The sequence below is a fragment of the Hylaeus anthracinus genome, unplaced genomic scaffold (assembly GCF_026225885.1).
Source record: "Hylaeus anthracinus isolate JK02 unplaced genomic scaffold, UHH_iyHylAnth1.0_haploid 5, whole genome shotgun sequence".
Lineage (NCBI taxonomy): Eukaryota > Metazoa > Arthropoda > Insecta > Hymenoptera > Colletidae > Hylaeus > Hylaeus anthracinus.
The window spans coordinates 5,758,161-5,780,563 of NW_026535322.1; the positions used below are offsets into that span (position 1 = coordinate 5,758,161).

The 22,403-nt window shown below is 37.7% G+C and overlaps 1 protein-coding gene across 9 annotated transcripts; it reads left to right on the plus strand.

Moving 5' to 3' along the window:
• The first annotated feature begins 862 nt into the window (after nt 1-862).
• Nucleotides 863-22,295, plus strand: LOC128895912 (calcium uptake protein 3, mitochondrial). Of its 9 annotated transcripts, XR_008461881.1 has the most exons (13): nt 863-1,102; nt 12,285-12,426; nt 13,017-13,127; nt 15,238-15,285; nt 15,503-15,585; nt 16,425-16,487; nt 17,345-17,446; nt 18,587-18,745; nt 19,220-19,443; nt 19,534-19,691; nt 20,094-20,393; nt 20,756-20,880; nt 21,211-22,295. XR_008461881.1 is itself a non-coding variant. In XM_054158905.1 (12 exons), the coding sequence occupies exons 1-12, from the start codon at nt 893-895 to the stop codon at nt 21,277-21,279; spliced, it is 1,527 nt and encodes a 508-aa protein (XP_054014880.1). In that variant the 5' UTR covers nt 864-892; the 3' UTR covers nt 21,280-22,293. The 9 variants fall into 9 exon arrangements, 7 of the variants coding, with proteins under 7 accessions (XP_054014883.1, XP_054014880.1, XP_054014881.1 ...); XR_008461882.1 differs by lacking the exon at nt 20,756-20,880; XM_054158905.1 differs by lacking the exon at nt 20,756-20,880 and having other exon boundaries at nt 864-1,102; nt 20,094-20,251; nt 21,211-22,293.
• Nucleotides 22,296-22,403: the final 108 nt, after the last annotated feature.

The window sequence follows — 22,403 nt, forward strand, 5'->3', positions numbered from 1 at the left end:
CGTCTTCCTATTTCTGCTAGAGACGATCATTGATCTATCCTCGACGATTCAACGCGGGTTGTTTGATTTTGCGCGCACTTAATGACCCATCCCGTCGTCGAGGTTCGTTTGGGAGAGACCGAGACTAGCGATCTTGGAAACAAGCGAATCAGTGAACGGAAATAATTTGTTATAAATAGGTTCGAATCGTTAATTCTAATTATTAGCAGAATCTTGTGAATCGCGTAATTACATTTTCAATTATGAAAAGTCTAAGTCATTTCTAGATAGTAGTTTGTTCTAGACAATAAACAGTGTTTTTTTTTTTTGTTATCGACATGTTTGATTCTGTTTTATAATGTATATCTAATAATATTAATTATATCAATACGTATGTCGTTTTACGTAAGTAGTACAGACTTGCTCAGAGGAATCCATAATTATTGGGCAATATTATCAAATTGTTTCATTTCACTTTCTGCTAAATTGCTGGGCATAACAAGTTTTACAGACATCGATCAACCGTGAATGGATCACGAAGATTTAAGCAGAAAATAAGCAAGAGAGAAATACAATCAACAACGAGCTTGAAAATCTTCGATTCGTAATTACATTTCAAGACATTTCATTTCAAAAAGTTTCTAATGAAGTGTATCGCTCCATCCGACACCAAGGAACAATTACGATAAGGCCAACGAAAGTTTAGGACATACTCGCGAAGTTATCTTTGAGAATGGTGTTGATATTGCCGAAAATATCAGTTTGTTTACAGTATATTACTAATGTATACGTGCAGCATAGTTTGGTAATCACTGATTTAATTTCGAGGCGTCGCGACGTCACATGCTAAGTAAAAGGAATTTGCCGGCAGTATCGCGGCGCATGCGCGTGATAGTAAACGTCCGCGTTAAAGATGGCGACCGTAGCAAGGTTATTACGACAAGTGTCTTCGTTCTCTCGGCATTTTCGTGGTGTCACTCATTCGTACGTCTCGTGGCGTGGTGCTAGTGATGTGAAAAAATGGAGAACCGGTGCCGGGGTGATCGCAGCAGCTTCCATTGCGCTTCTCGTTGGATACAAATACTCGAGACCCAACGTGGTGCACGCCTTGAAGTCACGAAAGGTTTGTAAATACAAATTTGCGTTTCTCTATCGCACTATTTTGCTTCCATAATTAATGTGCGTCCACGTGCCTGTCACAGACGGATCGTCAGCTGTCAGCTTAAATCGAAACACTGACACGTGGTCCGAAATAAAGGAAACGATCGATAACATCTTTTTAATCATTGATGCAGATAACTGCAGAATCGTTCCGCGATAATTATTTTCTAATTGCTTCTAAATGATTTGAACTCGTTTCGGTTATATTACGGCACGTTACACGTATGTCTTTTTGTCGGATGAAATATTATAGCACGATGCGATATTCGTAGATCTTGCGCTGGTATAGGTTACAAGTTAAGATTTTATACTGCGAAGACGTTCGATGTGAAAACATCACATGACACGTCATATCGATGAAATGTATGTCGAAATTTGATGGTTCGATAGAGATGTAGAGGTTCAACGCGAATGTAAATTTAAATGAATGAAATGTAAATTTCTCTAAAAGACGATCGCAAACAGTAGGATGTGAAATTAATGATGATACAATTAAATGTAAAATTTCTTAAAGAATTACAATGCGGAAAGTTTACTAATGAGATACTTTTATATAAGTTACAAAGTGTTTTCCAAAAAGGGCTTCAAAATTTTGTTTCTTAATAAAACAAATGGTTTGACGCGCATTCGATTTTTTTCTTTCTAACGAAAGTACACGTAAACATATACAAATAAACATGAACGATACTGTCGTTTCACAAACAAAATCCTAAAGTCACATTTCAGAAACCCTATAGTTTTAAAAATTTGTCAAGTTTCATCTTATACTTATTTTCTTGATCACAAATCAAACTGAAATGCTTTCATCTTTTAATTTAGCAGGTTCCAGTACGCAAATTTCTATTTATCTGATTGCATAAAATTTAAGTTAAATTTTGTCAAGGTAGCTCTTGAAGAACAGCTTTGGATTTCGACGACCTTGCACGTGGTAAGCTGACAAGAAAAACTCTCAAACCCAGAAATTCCGATTTAAATGAAACTTCGTACGAATGTTGAGCATATTAAAGAGCATGCAAAGAACAATTTTCTTCTGCTTTCCAAAAAATACATCTAAAAGCAATGTTTTCCAATTGTGTAACAGAAGTAAAGCATTCTGTAGAATCGAACATTTGAATTGTACACGACTGCATGGGTGTTTTTAATTCAAAACCCCAATTTTATGAATATAGCGTCGTTGCTGATATCGAAACAAATTCAACGGTGTATTATATTATACTATGTCTTTATAAAATGACTTTATACTCAACAATTTCGTGAAAACGTAATTTTAATAAGAAATTAATTCTTATAAAATAAATTACATCAGATGTTCGTACTGCGATCCATCTTCTACGATACAGAGCTCCGTTCTCTCTCTCTATTAGAGTTTTCGTTGATCAGAAAGCTTCCTATCTAACGAAGATAATATATTTCTATTAATGAAACGTACGTAGAATGATCCTCGTATTAGACCGCGAGATAACGACGCGACGTAAGGTGACCAGTTAAACGCTACCAAGTGACCAACGGTTCGAATTATAATTCTCCCTAACCAGTACGGTCCTAGACTCCTAAATCTCATGAAACGCGATACACTCCCGAATACGAAATCACGATCGGCCGGACACCGACCGGCTGACGTCCCAAGGGAATCGCAGGCTGTTAACGCGAACGTTTAACACGTTCCGTGACGTGTTCTTCGCGTGGATACGGGTCGTCCGCGTCTCTAGCACAACCGCAGATCCTCTCTCGGACGACCACAAATCACGCGGAGAGCCAGCATCTGCGGCCACGCAACGAACTGGCAGCGGTTATCGCATTCGAGATTCGACCGCGTCGTTTATCCTGAATCCTCCCCGCCGACCGTTTCGCCATCGCGATACAACGATCGAAGGATACGCTATCCAAAGATAACGTCGAACACGGCTCCAGGAGTGCGGGGAAACGCGAACCGTATCATCGGACGGACCGATGATAGTGCGAACGCGGCTCATCGCGGAACCGTTATCGGATCGCGTTATGTATCCTATTAGCTCTTAACTTCCACTACCGTCCATAACTTTCCGGATACTTTCCGGAACCACTATGCATTAAATTCTCTAAGCGTTAGATAAAAGGCACTTGGCCTATTCAATATATTAGGTTCTGCCGAAAGTTTCTATCGCGAGTTGCACTCAATTATTTTATTCATTTGTCTGGAAAGTCCGTGGCGATTTTTGATAGATGGTGCACGTCTGTTTATATTGGAATGATTGAAAACAATTAACACAGGTGCATCCCTTAAAAGGTGGAAAGGTCGTGGAACAAAATGGTATTTATATCATTCAATAAATATATATCAAAATTCAAACGTGCCTTTGAATTTTTCTTAAAAATTGCCACGAACTTTCCGGACAACCCAATACGTGGTCGTGTTTATGTAAATAGACAATCTAATTTCACAGATGCTCATGTTGTAAAACATTTCTAATAGTAAAAAATCCTGATCACTTGTCTGGAAAATTCTGTTCGCCAAGCGTGAATTTCGTACTTTAGGGGAGGAACGGTAACTAATGCTACCGATCGAAGTAGTTCCATGAAATTCTTGGAATTGTCTTGTAATAGCTTACGGCCGAGATAATTAGGTCAAAAGCCTATGTAGAGGACACAACTGTACAAAGGTTCCAGTTTATGAAATTGTCGGCAACAGAACGATTCGCTAAATGACTAAGTCTTTGCAGCCTTTGTGTCCTTAATTCGAGATGCGACATTCTTCGCGAAACCTCTAACATATTACAATTTAAGCACGCAATACTCGGCTGCGTTCAACGATCCTAGAACTATTACAGCGAACCATAAGCTCGTGCGTTTTTTACGTCGTTTCAGTTTGTGTGCGATTTTTTGAAGTCATTAAAATTGCTTTATACGCAAGCGTTATCTACCATTTTGTAGCTTTTAAAAAGCTCTTTCGTATTTAATCGTTAGCTACGTTAATTTATTGATCGTTGAATTTGTTTTCGTTTCAGTAAAATCATGGAAAATTTTGAGATTCGAGTCAAGAGTTTAAAGCTACCGAAGCAGCAAAGAAAATGTTATATTCAGTAGCTTTAAACTCTTGCTTCTTTCTAAGAAACTTTGTGTTAATAAATGAAACATCGTTCTATCCTGTAACGATTTAAAAAAAAAAAAAAAACTGTTTAATTATTAGTACAGTAAAGCATAACTGGCTTGTATCACTAAAGCAAACATTATTGTACCCTCGACATCTTCGATAAATATTACTGTTGAAGTATGGAAGTTCAGGCAGATCACGGTACAACATTATCTAAACGATCCTGTAAATTCACCTAAAGCTTTGCCCTACAAATGACGTAAACTTCCGTTGAAATAGACTAGATGTTCAAAGTAGAAGCTGTGCCAGATCGAATTAAACGAATGAATGCCGTATGCACGCTATCTACCCGTTCTCCTCTGAACAAGTGAAACATCCAATGCCGGCGAATAGTCATAAATAGAGCCGCGAACCCTATAAAGTGAAATTCCGCGAGATTCGCAGGGGAATGCAGGGCCGTGGACATCGTCTTGTAATTGGAACCCGTTTATCAGATAAACTATTACGATCCCGTGTAACGGATAACCTAGTGTTTGCACGCCAAGGCAAACCTGACTTTCTCGTAAGTTCGTGTCACGTAATCTCTCAATTTTGATATCCATGCAATTTTACGATCAATTATCTTCGCTGACCGCAGTTCGCGCGTAAAAGCATTTACAGAGTGGTTCTGAAGCGAAATAAATCGTGCGATAAGATAGTCATTGTGATCTAACGAAGTGAATAAATTTAGGGTCGGTTTTTACATGAAAAGTGGACAACGGAAAGTATCCGGTTGGTATTTCTGTTTCTATAGCGAGGGTGACATACTTGCCCGTGAGAGGAGATGAGAATTCAATTGATAGATGAATTTAGTACTGTATATAGTAAAGAATGTTTGTATAATTAAATGTAGATGAAAAATAAAGTAATCGCGGAGACTGCGTTTGAATACAATTAATAAGAATTTAATTATTTCGTGAAATCTTGAAGTTTAATACGCGAAGAAGAATCAAGTCGAGATAATAAATAAAATAATCATGAAGTTCGAGAGATTGGTTAACTCGAACCATTAATTAAGAAAGCTTCATAAAAACCCTCGCTCGACGTACTATTTTTTATTATGCTTTTACGGTTGTCTAATTGTAAGCCATTAGTGGCTAAATATTGGGATTAGCGTGTCATCGTGAATCTATAAAATTATAACCGTAAAGGTATAAACGTGTTCTTTATTCTCGGTAAAGCTATAATGAAACATTTTTTTTATTGTTGATTATCTAACAGTTCTACGATTTTCTTAACGAAGGGCTCGGATGACGTGAATTTTGAATCCAATAACAATAATTACCATTAGCTGCCATAAACTAACATTAAGGCCCCACGAAACACATCTTTGTGGTCAATGAAATAGACCTAAATCTTCCCGAACGTAATGCTTAAAGTATACGACCGACTTTACGCACCTATAAATCTAACTTCATTAGTTTACTAGCCGTGAATCATTAACCCGTGAACTGTTTTACGAGGCGTCGATACCGATTGAGGATACCTTTCCGATCCTTTTACACCGACGTACCTTCAAATTAATCGTAATTCAAATTGCCCTTCAGCTGGTACTTAAACCCCGCAACGTCACGATAATAGAGGCTGATTTTAGAAACTAGGCCAAGCCGTAACTATTTTAATTTTAATCCAAGTTGGGAAGAATAAAGAGTGATTTCTCCATTGTTGGGTCACAAAATAAGTAATATTTGTGTTTCTTTTCTCTCCTATAGTATCGGGTACAAAGAGTTTTAATTTATTCTTTTTTTTCGTTGGTTTATCTAATCTAATACGAATATGAATTTTTCTGATCGAAATGTGTTTCTGATTTATAAGCTGCTACTTTTAGGCAACGTAAAAAATAAAAACAAATGTGCTTGATGTTGTGAAAAAAAATGGAGCTAGAGATTATCTTATTTTTAAGAAAAGGCCTTTATTAAATAATTTCTCCTAATGTGTCTAGCATTTGTCGTTCCTTTCCGTTTGCTAATTCAAGATGGCAGTGCAAGAACTAATCGTCTTTAAAAATAAAAATTTCTCAGGAAACAAAAGAACTTGGAATTGATCGGAAACGAACCAGCTTCTGCATCAATCTGGTCTGATGGAAAGATACGAGAACTACTATCCCTAGTGTTTAGATCGAGCGCCATATAGGGCTCATCCTGTCGGAGGAATAAAATAAGGGTTTAGAGGAACAAAATCAAGCAAAAACAAAAATCATGTACAAGTACCTAGAGGGCTTGTTAAGCATCGCCCGCAGGATGGGGATGGCACACCATATCCTTAAAACATCAAACTTCTATCGATCCTTCACAGATACGATCGTTTCTCGCGGCTATCGATTTAAGAGGCCTCCCATTAGGAACGATAAAAGATCGAGTAAAATTATACAGATTATTCCTATTTCAATAATTGTCAATAAAAATTGCAGTAGAAGTATCTGTGTTAAATGTCAAAGAAACAATTGTCAAGTATCATTTTCTGTACAAATTCAAATGAATTGTTTGGAAAACATGCATCCCACAGCAGAACTCGAACATGACTGTTTACATGCATAGAAAGCTTCGATAGTAACTTCGATGGTAGACGAATAGTGGTAGAATACAGAAAAAGTTCGATGTAAAGTACACGAACGTTTATAAGACCTAAAATCTTCAGAAAATAAATACGTACAATTAATACATCAAATTAAGCAAACTTTGTCGTGGAATGTTAGAGAACGTAGGGGGTTCGGTTCGAAGACCTATGAAATTTTTTAAAATAATGACTACATACTTGAATTACATAAATGACGACTACTAACAAATGAAAAAAAAAAAATGAAACATTGATTTTTCACTTTCAAACAAAGTTAACCACTTATAAGTTTTCGAATGTTAGAATAAATAGAAAGTTCATTCCGAAATACCAGATCTAGTACTTTAAGAAAACATAAGAAGAAAAATACATAATTTAATCTCCAACCTAGCCTAGAACCTTAAGTATTTCCACTGTGATTATTTCGAATAATTACAGAAAGACTACTCGTTCAAGCACAGTGTTTATCATCACTGACTACTCTTTCCTTCAATTCACCCCGCGAAAGGTTTCAAAACAACTGGAATACTTGCATGGCAAGGAGCGAACCAAGAGACCCGTAGAAAATCGTTGGTGCGGCGAGGTAGCTCGTCGCGTGCTTCTTTATTGAAAACTGTAACAACCGACCTGGGAGGATGACGGAGGAGGTCAAACGGGGTGAGAAGGGGCCGGGGGTTGCGAGCGTTTACGGGTGCAGATGAAACGGGCCTTAATCACCACGGTGGCACGCTGAGATATCGAGGAGAAAAAGAAAGACGTGGATCCGAGGCCGTTGGAAGAAAAAGAACTCGGATGCCTCCGCACTTAGCATAATGTTCACCGCGCCTGTCATTACCCTGGACCGCTAACATGCCAACCTAACACCACACAACCAAACACCCGACAACCCCTAGATCCTCGGCTCTCGGGATACCGGAGGACACGCGAGGATGTGCCAACAGACGTTAGTTAACTCGGCATCACGCAGCTACGAAGCTACGAACGAGCTTACCCGGAATATTGATAGGGTGAGCGTGATTCCGTTTAAATTAACACCGCCTCGTCCCGCCAGGACCAATAGCGTAATCATCGGCGCCGACGAGGACGCATTACCCGGGAAAATGCGGCTAGCGAGTCGCGGGACTGAAAAATTAGGTTAAAAATGACGGCGATACTTACTATGTACGCATGGTTAACTAGGCGCTACCGTGGTTGCAACAGAGTTTGAAGGAACACGCTGCTAGTTATCTCGGGGGTATTTATCTCGTTAGAACAGGGACCCGGTTGACTGCGTTATCGACACGTTTGCAAATAATAGTGCGCTTTGATTATGTGTTTGCCTTTCATAAGCTGATGAGATTAATTCGTGTGGGACGAACGTTTGTGTGCGTCAGAGTGTACGAGCCGGTTACTATTATAGGTTGTAGCTATAGGATGTTACTTTCACGATATCAAATCTAATTTTAAGACGACGGGATGAAATGAAAGTACGGGGTGAAGTAGACCGAAATTGAGTGGTTGATTATTAATTATTTCGGAGTTGTAATTAAAGGGAGTTGTAATTTAAACAAATGTGTCTTTACGACAGAAAAATTACACCTTTGCGCTCAACAGGTGACGCCTCGGTCACCGTTAGGTTTGACTTCTTTTGTCTTGACTTCTAATGTTTGTTTAGGTTCAATTTCTTTGGAACTCGATGTGTCAATAAAATGATCATCTGTGACACGCAAATCTCAAATTAGAGATCTCATCTTCGAAGTCAATCTAAGCTTAGCATTCGTGGCAATAGAATGCTAAGAAAGCATCTCGAGTTGCTGGAAGATACCAGAAAAAAATGCCTCGAGTGCAAAGGGTTAATAGCGTTGTTATTTCACGTGATTGTATAGAAAAATAACGAAAATAAAAGTAAAATAGATTATTGACAAATACTGCCTAAATCAGTCCGCATAAACCAACGCCAACTATAATAGAGCAAAATGAATCTTATACAACCCAGTAATGGTAGCATAAAACATAAATATTGTGTACGTATTCTTTACTAATAAAACAAATGAATCTTTCGAGACAACCTAACAAGAGACAATCTATTTCGAATAGATATCTGAGATGCAGGACGCAGGAGTATATTCATTAGCGACGTTGCGCGCAACTGAAATGAAAGAACCAAGCAATACGGACCAAGAATTTCGTTAATCCGGCTCAGTTACACGCGACCCAATTTCGAAGACGACGCGAAGCCTCGGTGGTCCATGGGCTGAAGATTGAACCGGTAGCAATTCGTACAAAGGCACCGGCACCTTCGGTGCTCTTTCGACTCTCTAACGAGAAGATTAGACCTAACGGCGTTTGGTATCCCATAAATCGCCGGCGCCGCGCATTAACCACGGAAAGAAACGAAGCGATTTATGGTCGTGCCGCGGCGTAAATTCATTCTCGCGGAAATATCTTCTCCCCCTACGAGACGGCCGGCACTGTCACTGATGTATCCCTGAATGAGGAATCGTGAGATCGTGTCCCTGGATACGGCGGAGCGGAGGCGATTTCGTAAGAGCGTTCGGTTGTACCGACTCTGTCCCATCGTTGACCTTGGCCAGGATTTAACACGCTTTGGAGAAAACCTGAGAACCGTCAGACGGTTTCCCCGCTTTCCGTTGTCTCCCTGTCGCGTTGGTCCCCGGAGGATCGCGAATTTGCATAAGGCACAGATTCGAATCGGGGTACTGCAACCAACGAAACGGGATACCTTCCGCTTCGCGATGCAAAGCGTCGGTGGTATCGAGATTAATTTATAACGCTTTCGTTCTTTGAAACTGATATCGTATATCCTTATCGGGCCAATTACACGAAAATCTACCGAGTCTCTGCGAACACCTTTTTGGTGGATGTTGGTAACAATGTGTCTATTTGTCAACGTCTCTGGTAAAGCTGTTGGTTTTATTAGACGGGAATAAAGTGAGTTCTGCGATTTTTAAAATGGATAGAAGAATTTTGTACCTACTGACTGACCTATTCACGTAAAGTGGATACTTTCGGTGTTATTTCTAACAAGGGACCATACCGAAGTGTAAATGATCAATCTTGATGAAACTTGCTGTGTTTGTAGTTCTCATAAATTCATTGAATACATATTTTTTTTTTTTAACCGCTATTATTCACTTTAAGGGGTTGAAATCAGCTCTCAAACTTGGGAGTGCAGAACATACTTTGTTGACGATTTTGATGGTGTAAATAGATTCGCAAAATTCCCATTTGTCCTTCCTCGTCACAAAATGTGTGCGAATGTCTAACCAAAGTAATAGTAATAAAAACAAATGCAAAAATAATCACGAAACCACCCGTAAACCACGGTAATAGAAAATGATTGAAACTCATGGATTAAAATGAAATCGTTCCGATCTCGGGCGCTTTTACTGTCATAGAAATATTTCCTTTCTTTTACCGCGCGTTTGTTAATTTCGCACATTCCTAAGAAAACCGCATTTCTGACGGGGTACACCTTGTACGAACCGCGAAGTGAACCGCGCGAATGGCAGTCTAATTAACGACGCTCATTTTACTTCTCTAACTTCACGCGTAATGGTTGCGCTTTTAGCAAAAGGGAGCATTCCAGTCTGCGTGATACTACTATGTGGTTGGGAAGCTAATCTTGATCGGTAACAGGAAGCAGCCGTTACAAGTGCGAACCATTGTAAAAACGATTTACCGCGAAAAAAAAGAAAGTTGATTTACGCTCGGTGAGAGATTCCCGAAAGACGCGCTATCCGATTATGGAAATACGTCGACGCGATAAGACCACCGCAGATCCTTCGGGTGATTTTGCACGGCTGGACGTTATTGCGCGTGCGGCTCGGAACCAACGGGAATGGATTTCGTTCAAGGATTGATACGGATAATGATAATTGTGTGATGTAACGACACCGTCGATACAAACGATAATTCCGTGTTCGTACTCTCGCTTTAATCGGTTGCCAAACCGACGTGTCACGAGCAAGAAAACTCGAATCCCGTACCTCTGATAAAGCTGATAGATGCATATGTCCGGTTTTAACTTGTCCAGTTGCTGTAAAACTGCAGGCTTCTTACCATTGACAATGATTGAACGTATCCTGAACATAAATTTATGTTATCTAGCTTATTTTATTGTAGTGGAAAAATAGATAGCATGAATAATAAAATAAGCTAGATGATGGCGCCTGCATGTTACAGATACCGTGTTTAGATACAGAAACCGTACGTAGTTTTCTCTGTCTAGCCACTTTAGAAGATCGAATTCTATTTAAATTGTAACCAAGTGTCTCGCGTTGCAATGACTTTCATTTTGAAGTATTTCAACTAAACGTTCCTCGCAACAAAGGGGTGCAAATAAATCGCGAAAGACGTGGATATTTCGACTCTATCGACTCATCAACATCATCTCCGCCGCGTTATTTCAGGATTTGCGTGCCTCACCTCGCGAATGAAACGAAACGAAACGAAAGAAACAGGGAATTGCGTGGCCACGGTTACCACAATAACTCATAATCAGTTGTTGCGAAACACGGTCCACGGCGCGGGTGTCGCGCGTTCCAGCAATTTCACGTCCTCAGAATGAACGATTCAATCTGCACCGGCGGGATCGCAAATTCATGTCGTTACACGACTCTTGTGCGCATATCTTTAAGGGCTTAACCGAGGCTTACGTTGCGAAATACCGACTCGTTGTAGCTGAGCGTTCAAGTAAGTGGGAGGAGAGTAATCGAGCGCAAAGTGGGCGTACAGGCTCCCACGAAGGAAGCCAACAGAAAGGTCTCTCGCCCTTCGAAAAGTTCGAGCATCTTTCGTTGTCGCGTTCCTCCGGTCTACACATGGTTCTTTAACGCTAGGTTTATCGAAATTTCTTGTGCGATACTGCCCAAATGTCTTAAGCTACCACGCTTGCATTATGAAATAAATATTGCGTGTACACGAAATATTACGTAGTTCACCTGATACACCAGTCTTCTTCTCTCTACCATTAGATACATGTATGTGACCCTTCGTAACCAATTATTAATTCTTTCAATAAAATTCGTGCCATTTGTGTACCAATTAATCGAAGTAGTTATCAGGCGTTCCTGTTAATTTCTACTCTTTTTCAAACAGAATATGTGTGTTTGTATAAAATGAAATAACCAAATCGATATCAAATAATTGCTAGTAATAATAAGAAAAGATCGTAATGTAACCGAAATGTAATATAAAAATTAAATATATTTTATATAATTAGGTAGTATGTAACATAGTCCGACAGATAAACGTGTAATTTTAATATAATTTCTTAAAATATCTTGCGGTTCGTTTTACGTTATAATTTTGTTTATTATTATTAGAAGTTGCGTTATATTGGTATTACATTATACAAACAGACTTCCGAGGGCCGAAGTGGATGCAAATCCAACGGATCGGTGCATAGGGATTTCAATTGAATGTCCGTTGAAGTCACAAATTGATGTCGAATATCCTTCTTCATTCTGTTGCGCAGCGCGAAGATGAAACACAAAAGGCAGTGAAGCTAACGATGAGAGAAAGAAGATTTATCAAATTTGCATCGGTTGAATTCGATGGGCAACTCTACATGACGCCGCAGGACTTCCTCGACAGTGTTGTTGAACCCGAACCCAGACGTGAGTATTAAATAAATTTGCACTGACAGCAATAGCACTGCCAGCCTACGATAGTAACTCGCTCCGTCTATGACGACGTATGCCATTGTGATATGCAACAACGTATATTAGTGGGACACGATGCTGTGTAACGTAGTAAAGTCAAAACAGAATCTGTCTTACATATGAAATTCAATTTGGTAAAATACAATATTGCAAGAAAAAAAAAGAAAAAGAATATATCACTCGTTTCGTTGGTATCGATCGATAAACAAATTAATAATGGAACTATTTTTCTTATTTTTTCTCAGGCGTACAACCCCTCTTATTGTATATACATCGTATCTATGATACAAATTACAAAATAGAAAGCTTATTTTTTATTCGTTATTCGAAATCGTTATCGATCATTCACTGCATAGCATGCGCTGTTCCACGTCCAAAACGAGATTTCTAAATAAACCGTTTCGCAGGACGTTTCCTCGGTCCTTTGATACGTTTAATTTGAAAATATGCAAACCGCCAATGACGATGCAGTGAAATCGCCCGTTCCTCGATGAAGTCCATTGCACAAAGCAAGTAAACGAGTGTATATTTCGGTGGTATTTTAGCGAGGCTGAAGAGACGCGTGTTAGCTGAGAAGGAGCTCGATGTGATGAGAAACAGTGTCCCTTCACTGCGTCAAGGAAGTCCACATATGTTCAGAAACCTTCGGGACAAAGGTGAGTAAGTCGGGAAGTATACGTCGGGACTTTTGACTTTCAAACACTTGAAAGAAATCTTAACGACGTACCGTGTATACAAAGCTGAATGGGTCTGTTCACTTTTGAACTGAAAACAGTTTTAAAAGGTTGGTAATATAACGTGATAAAATGATAAATATTTTTACTTCAACTACAGTTGCAAATGATTGCAAGTAAACGGAATCAATTTCTACGTATAAAAAATATAAATATATAATGCTAATTAAATAAAACACAAGATTATCTCAGTTTTTTTTTTTTATAGAGGAAAAAATACGTTTCACCGCTTGAAACAGTAGTTTGTTAACTCTGTATATGCTTCTTTCGGCTCGTATATACGAAATACGACCAATGAGATAGCTTCTTTACGACTCGAAGCGTTAATTCGTTATTTTTCCCCCGCAGGCGAAAGATCAAGCTAAAAGATCGGTTTTTACGAGACTGCCGCGAACGCTTCGAGGATCCGAAGGTGGAGCAATTAATTGCGCCACCCTTGCGATGATTAAAATAACAGGGCTGCGCCGTTAACGAGTCGCAGACCTCGTCGGGCCCCTTTCCTGACTTTTTGCGCATTCACCGCACGTTTGTCGCGCTAATGGAAATGCAAATAATCGCGAACGAAGCCAGTTTCACACTTCCCTCTAATAAACGAGCACCACCGTCGCTCTTTGTATGCCACTTTCTCTTTTTCTCCTCCGCACGTGAGACCCGCGAACCAGAATTTCATGGTCGAATATACGAGCCTAACTTGATCCACTCAACGTTAAGGACGTTCCTTATGATTATGGGACGTCTCGAATAAAGCCCTTCAGGCTACGTACGAAACGAACGCCTCGTTACCAATATCGATCCCTCTGCTCTAGAAAGCTACGAACCTATTCGGCTCGTAACTAGACGAAACACTTCCTTATTGCACTATGTGTTGGTGTTCTGAAACGGGTCACGTGATTTTTACGAATAATAATTCTCAGGAAATTTATCCACCTACGATTCAACTCCCTATCCTCGAATACGTCGTGCTCAGCCTCGTATACAAGCTGAGCTTCTTAAGATCTTTCAAAAACGATACTCGAAAATGGCAAGAAGAAAGTTACCGAAAGATACTACATCACGGAGACTGTAAAGTACAATCTTTACATATGAACATTACGTTATAATACATTATTGTGCAAACATATATCTAAAGTTCACGAAAGAATTAATCAATTTTCTTTATCCTTCATAATCTTGCATATTATGCACTATTCATTAAATTAATTCCGATCAATACGACACCTATGTCTAAAAATACGACCGCAAAGGGTTAATAGTAATCACGTAGGCAGTACTTGTCTATATATTCCTTGCCATTTTATTAAAGAACATCTGAACAACGTCCTAACGACTTTTCTGAAAAATCCTTTACGATACCAGTCACCTATAAATTTCGCAAAAAAGAAAAGATATTTTTCAAATCTGCCTTCGGGTAAAAAGAAGTTGCCAACCACTGTGTAAACTTTAGCGCCGTATAACTTCATCCCAAGGGGGTGTAAACCCGAGATGATCGTCCCGACGAGTGAAACGCGTCGTGAACGGCGGTACTTTCACCCCGTTTCCTTCCAGGATACTCGGCTTTCTTCGTTTTTCCGCTTCGTAAATTTTCCTCGCGCCCGACGCCGTGAGCGCGTTTTATAGGGTGCTTATAGGGCAATAAAATTGATTTTATGCCGGCCACAAAGCCGAAGCACGCGGAAGGGTGTGTGCTCCGTGGTTGGAAATTTAGGTAACGCGACGATCCTTCACCGATCGCCGTTAAGACTCTGAGTTATCGGACGTTTCTTCGGCCGCGAGAAAAGGGATGCCCGACAGAAATGCCTAGGACGCCATGAGGCGTAGCTAATGTTCGTGGCTACTTTCCTAGATCTATTGTAACTCGCTACGGTTACGTTACAGAAGTAGTAATTAATGCATAGAAAGCGATACACCCTTTGTGAAATTTCAAATAACGAAACGATATCGTCACGAAAATTTTGTTCATGTAATTTGAAATGCTTCTACTGACAGTGATAATAATAATAATAATAATAATAATTTTTTTCGTTGTTTTTAGGGATCATTTCTTACACGGAATATTTGTTTCTCTTATCCATTCTAATCAGTAAGTACTTCTGTCTAATCTAAAACGTTTACATTTATATTACTTGCATGAAAATGGTTCATTATGATCAAACCGTAGATGTTTATGCATCTACTTTCATTCAAGTTTCGATTCATTTTCTGTACCTGTGAAAATATGATTTTACATCCGCAGTCTAATTATTATCCATACAACTTGAACGGATCTAAAAGATTTGAATTTTGAAATTTTATTTCAGAACCCAAGACAGGTTTCCGTATCGCGTTTAACATGTTCGACACTGACGGAAACGAGCGCGTGGACAAAACCGAATTTCTTGTGGTAAGCCAGCTGTTCCACATTTTTGCATGCATCAATTTTTCCTATATTTCCATTGGTGCATGTATATCGATGGGATAGAACGACGTGATTGTTCTTCGGTATTTTAGAAATATTTACTGTAAAACGTAAGTTCAGTCGATGGCGCAACCAGTATTTTTGCAAGACCTATGCAATTAAAAATGACCAGAGGCGAATATCTCGCGATATTTTTCAACGACATACTTTATTAGATGAGAAGTTTATGTAACTTCTTGTGCGGTATTCAACTCCTGAAACCTTTTTAATTTTATTAAATTAACAGAGACGATTACGTCGCGACGCTTTCCAACACGACAATTTATCAGATAAAAAGTTGACGTGACTCTTTAATGCACTATTTAACTCTCTGAAATCTTTTTAATTTTAATCAATAAACAGAGGCGAGTTTATTACGTCACGATGCTTTTCAGCAAGAGATTTTATATAACTTTGTTGTGGATAATTTAAATCTCTGGAATTTTTGATACTTTATGAAAGTAACTGTAAAGTTAAATATTTGTACGATAAATTATAATATTTGTCTACATTATTGAAAAGAATGATCATTACAAACAAAAAATGCTTGTTTAAACTCATTTTGACGACGTGTACGTTTGCTTTTACATAAAAAAAAAAAAATACGATACTGAAATGAGACAGCATAGATAAAAATTGTTTTGGTTGTGTATATGCGAATAAAGCAATAAAAAATACGTTGAAGGAAGAGAAGAAATCGTGTAACCCGAAAACAAGAAGAAGGTCGTACGACGCGGCGAAGTAGGATTTTCCAATTTGCATGGATACGTTTGTAATTTTCACAGATTCGACAGCTGCTCGGCGGAGCCCTGAAGAGACGGCATATCGACGATGAAACGAAACGTCTAGTGAGTTTTAGCATATTCGTGAAAAAGTGAATCGAGTTCGAGCGTGGCCCTCCATTATTGCCGGTCGGTTCATTCTACTCGCTTGCAGCCGTAACCAGCCCATGACGGCTGTGCCTTTGACTACTAACGAACTTGCTTGACAGTGTAATCAATTTACACTTTCCTCGACGTCTAATACAACGCCGGAGCAATGACGCGACGTAGATCTCAGAAAACAAATCCTATCGTTGGAATTCAATTCTTTTCATATTTACGAGCATTTGCATTCTGAAAACTATGTTGTGTTATAGATACCTTCATTGAACGCTGTGTGTTCATCTAGATATTCCATACTTGAATATTAACGTCACTTTTCTTTTCAGAATCTAAGATTAACCGTCTGAACGCAATACTACAGTTTCCAAATAACGAAATACATTATCAGATTTTAAATAATATATTGCGAAGTTACCATTTCAGATTGCTTTAAAAAAAAAAATATTGTTTAATTTCTTTTTATATTATTCGTTGGCAATACTGATTCAAGGAAGAAAAGAAATTAGTAATTCGCATCTGTGTGACTTCTTAACATATTACTTTGAATGAAATTTATTCTGTTAGAAATCAACTGTTTCGTTTGTTTTTCGTAATTCGTTCGTTTTGAAGCTTAAAATCGTTCCTCCTTTTTTTTGTTCGAATTATGCTGTATACTTGTACTTTCACTCGCACATTTACTTCATCCTTACGAGCACCGCAAATGCTTACGTTTTTTTGTTATGCACATTTTTTTGTTTACATAGTTTCGTTTACATACCATTTTACGTTCTCTTTCGTAGAAACATCATTCATATTTTCCATTATTTATTTTTACGTATTAGTTGAAAATCATAATGGATCCGTATGAAAGTTCCATTAAAAAACCAAAGCTACGTGGCAACCAACGGGAAAACAAGAAAATGGAGATTGTTTCTAATTCTTATGTAAGTTTTCCACTCGCAAGAACGCGTCAACATTGGTTTGTCTCTTTCTTCTGTTAGAGTGGATCTGAATATTAACGCTTACATTAAATTACGATTTCGATTATTGAGATTTTTTTTATTCTTCGTACTCGATAATTTGACTATTCGAAAATGTAGTACACAATTAATTATCTCACGCAAATAATTACGCCCATAGCGTTACAAGCATTAAAGGATAATTAATAGAAATTTCACGTAGAATCCGTCGAAATTCAATTTGTCCAATTTATTATGCGTTACATGTGCCCGCAACAAAATTCTGTTGTGAAAACGTATATTTTCCGATATGTAGGTAAGCGACGATAATTGAAAATCGTAATTAAAATCAGTGAGCACCGTTTGTCTTAACTATAAGTAATTATTTAACCATTGTAACATTAAACTACAAAATAAACTCGTTCAGTACTTTAACTATACATGTTATACAGACTATGTACACGTGTAGAATTATTATTTGAGATTGTAGTAAAAGTCAAAATACATCTTTAATTAGTATTTATTTGTCCATATTCGTTCAAGTGATGGAAGCAATGATAAAACTCGAGTAAATTTGAACATTATTGGCAAAAACTTAATTTAGTAATTGAAACTATCACATACCCCGCTGAGCTAGTTCTCAAAAATTTCAATACCGATATTTACGATAACGAAAAGCCAATAATTTACAGAATAATTGAAAAAAGTAACGGTACGCAACTCTTAAAAAACTCTGAATGAAAATATTGGAATTTTACCATTGGGTAAGTAAAAATTGAATTTCGCTGGAATAAAACAACGAAAACGTTCGAACTGTATAAATCTATTAACAGAGCACATCAGAGCATCTATTAAATTAGCATATGAAATTCTAACACTGCCTACAGTTCTAATACGATCTTAATTACAAGAATGACACGCCTCCATATTAACATATGATAACTCTCTCCTATACTAACTCTCTTGCCATTTATTTCAGACGCATTAGCACTGGATGCTGAAATCATTGCTGCCATTTTGCCTCTCTATTATGCAAACCCAACTGTATGTTTGTCTTGTGAAGGATTCACTCCCTAATCGTAAGGCCAAACGTTCTAACGACTTTTTCTACCTCGGTTCGTGCAGATGGAGAAAGTCTTTAGTCACGCTTGGAGGGGTCGTCATGGAACCGAGACAAAAGAAAACACGCAGCTTTTAACTCAAAGGCAAACAACACCGGAAGAGATCCAAGTCCAATACATCGACGACGATCAGGTCCGTTTTAAGCGGCCGTTCATTGAATACGTAAGGACGATTTTGGCCATTTATGACCACCCCTTACATTCGCGTGAGGACGCGTAAGATTTCTTGGGCCACAACTCCCCCTTCTTAGAAAAGGTTCACTTATACTAAAACATGTCATCATTTTACATAAACCAAAGATCTTTACTTTTTTGTTGAAGTAATTATTTAGTCTTTGGAAAATGCGTATTATAATTAAAGGAAAGATTTGAAGCAATCTTAAAGTAATCAATCACTCGCTCCGAATTTCGACCTGTGGTAAAATATTACGTAAAAATGTCTTTTATCCCTCCTCCCTCCAGATCAGATCACCTAGAGACGCTTTAACCTGCCCCCTCTCTCTCGGGACCCTTGCGCAATTAATGAACAGATCCTAAGATGAACTGCATATACATATACATGTATAGATAGACCACCCAATATTTTCGTGCGAATACAATTGGCATAATTATAATAAATTATACGTTGTATTCACAGGGTTTGCAACGTCGACACGCTGTCGACACAACATTAACGGTACACTTCTTCGGGAAGGATGGTAACAACGAGCTGAAGTACGAAGAATTCAAGTGTTTCATGGAAAATTTGCAGCAGGAAGTTCTGGAACTTGAATTCCACGAATTTAGCAAAGGACGCGATACCATTTCAGAACTGGACTTCGCTAAAATATTGTTGCGGTACACCTACCTAAATATCGACGAGTGAGCATCTTGTCTCCATTTGTTGAATCTTTTCCTTAAAACGATATTCAAAATATTTTCATTTAAACGTAATGGATTTTCCGGTTTCAGGTACGACAAGTATTTGGAAAGGATAGTTCAAAACTCGGAATATCAGACCGGTATCATGTTCGAGGAATTTCGACGTTTTTATCAATTTCTGAATAATATCGATGACTTTGCAATTGCTATGCGAATGTACACTCTTGCCGACCAACCGATATCCAAAGGTTTGTAGAATCATCTTCTTTGCTTATGTTATCCATAAATAAAAAACGAATATAAAAGATGCGAATGATTTTTGGTTTCTCAATTGATCAAGATCTCGATTACTTGATCGTGTGGTCCTCTTCAGGAGACCACAGCTCGGATGATACGCAATAATATTAAAATAATTCAAGTACAAATTTAATTACACCGATAGCGCGGTAAAGCTATTTTAATTGTATATCTTTAATTATTTTCACATTATTATTTATCATGTAAGATCTAGTTTTCTGAAGTTGATTGATCACACAATCGTTCTGTTTATTGTTAGCGAATTTTCAAAATATTTCACAAATCATTCACGTGCAAAAGACAGTCTAGAACTGAATCATAAAGTCTGAATAATAATTCGTTTCTTTCGTTAGACGAGTTCCAACGTGCTGTGAAAATATGTACGGGAAACGTACTCTCGAATCATATCATTGACACAGTCTTTGTACTGTTTGACGAAGATGGCGATGGCCAGTTATCGTACAAGGAGTTCATCGCGATAATGAAAGATCGGCTACACAGAGGATTCAAGGTACTACTCGAGGAACTAGTTTATTTTTCTTCTGAACGTGTCATGGACGATACCAGGTACCCCTGGTAGACTGCAACCGGCGCAGGACTACTTCAGTGCATAGCTGGTCATCATTATCCAGGAAACTTAATAGCAGAGATGGGTAAAATTCTTGTCTACATACAAATTTAGAATAACGAATAAAACATAACTTCCGATACCTTATTTGAATAAAATTTATGATTTCGATTACAGAATGAAATTTATCCATTGAACTACTGTAATAACCATTAGCATTTGAATTTATAGAATAAAAAGAATAAATTGAATCATCAGAATAAAAGTAAGAATTTAAATTATATTTCATGTCGGTAAACGTTTAACAGAAAAACGATTCGATCAGAATAAACATCGTGAACAAATGACTACGCGTTGTTTTTATTCGTTGTCTATCAATCGAATGAAATTTTGCCCATCTCTGTTTAATCGACTGCCGTTTGTTTAAACATAATTTACTCTGTACAGATTGTTCCATTTGCGCACTGAATTTTAAAGTTTTTACAATGATACCATAAACAAAGTTTGAAAATGCAAAATAATCTAATCAGAATTTTATCGTGGTCAATGAAACAGTTACTCTTTCTAATAAGGTAAAAGAGTTTTATTAACACGTTCATAGTCTACTGAGTTGTACACGCACAAGTCACGACAGCTTTAACTTAGAAATTAGTGAACCACGCGTAGCCTTAAATAAATTAGTTGTTATGTGGTGTCTAGAAAAAAAAGTAGAATACTTGTAAGATGAAGGTTATCACCCCTTTAGATGTACAAGTAGATATATGCGTGCAAATCCTGACAGTAACGAATTTATCATAGGTTCGATATCCTAAATCGTGAATATTTATTGCTTCAATAGTCTGTAACTTTGATTGATAATCTCTAATTGATGCAATTATACGTCTTCTGTATACATTTTACAGTCGCAACAACGACAAGAGGGCTGGCAAGCGTTCACTTACTGTGTGAAGCAAGAGATGAAGGCTCGTTAATTGACAGTAAACGAGTGAGAAGAACCTCAAAGAAAATGCAAATATAAGTGCCAGTGGGACTCTAGTCCAATTTCAAGTCCTAGTCTCTTTGCTCTAATTTCATTGTGATACAAACAGTTACCATTATATACAACGTATAATTCTAGATCTCTACCGCCAGTTAATGTTCATTCGTTTTATTGCCTTTTGCTAAGTAGGGTAAAAACACCGGTAGTGGATACCTCAAGACTTCTTTCCTCGAAACAATTACCATATATCCTTTTGCTTCTATTTTAAAGTACCATACCAAATCGCTGAACCAGTCAGTGACTTGTTTATAACCTCTCGTGATTAAGATTATGTAAAAATATGATAGAATATAGCGTATCATTTGTTTTGGAACGTAAACATTGATTCAGCAGTCGTGATATTAAAAAACCTAAACTTCCAGTAGTCAGCACTTTTTTTTCCAGCACTGGATACTTCGGGAAAGCGTTAAGACAATAGACAACGTTGTATGATTTTTGTAGAACGAACTCCTTAATTTTAAGAATAGAATTAAGAAGATATCTTGTTTAAAAACATCGGCACGTGAAAGTATTAAGGAAATAAGGTACCGTTTTTTTACATTGTACAATATTTACAGATAGAGTCAGGACCCTGACAGTAGAAAATATCAGCTAGAAAAGATTGTATTCTGTAATATCACTAGTAGTAGCAATTATTACATATTTTTTACAAAAAGTTATCCACTACCGACGCACTGTCAATTACTGGTGCATTACTTTACCCATTTATTACGCTAACTTTTATGTAAGTTATACGACGAACTAGTCTCAACAAACGGATATTAATATCGAAGCCATGGATCTTGCCATTTTGCTAAGAGTTATCTAAGAGTCTATCACTTTATTAATAATGTAAAAAGAAATGTTTATTCAATGTTATATAAAATGTATTTTTGCTTGAAATAAAAGTTACGATAATAAAGGATCTTATATACTGAAATATAAAATATAAAACTGAAACTTTTTCCTGGATCCTGTTGTCCCATAACTCGAAGCAATGAATCTCCGATAGTAGCTGATCCGTTATAAGAAAGCAATCCCTGGAATGTAAAGTCCTTAAGAACAATTACGAACATC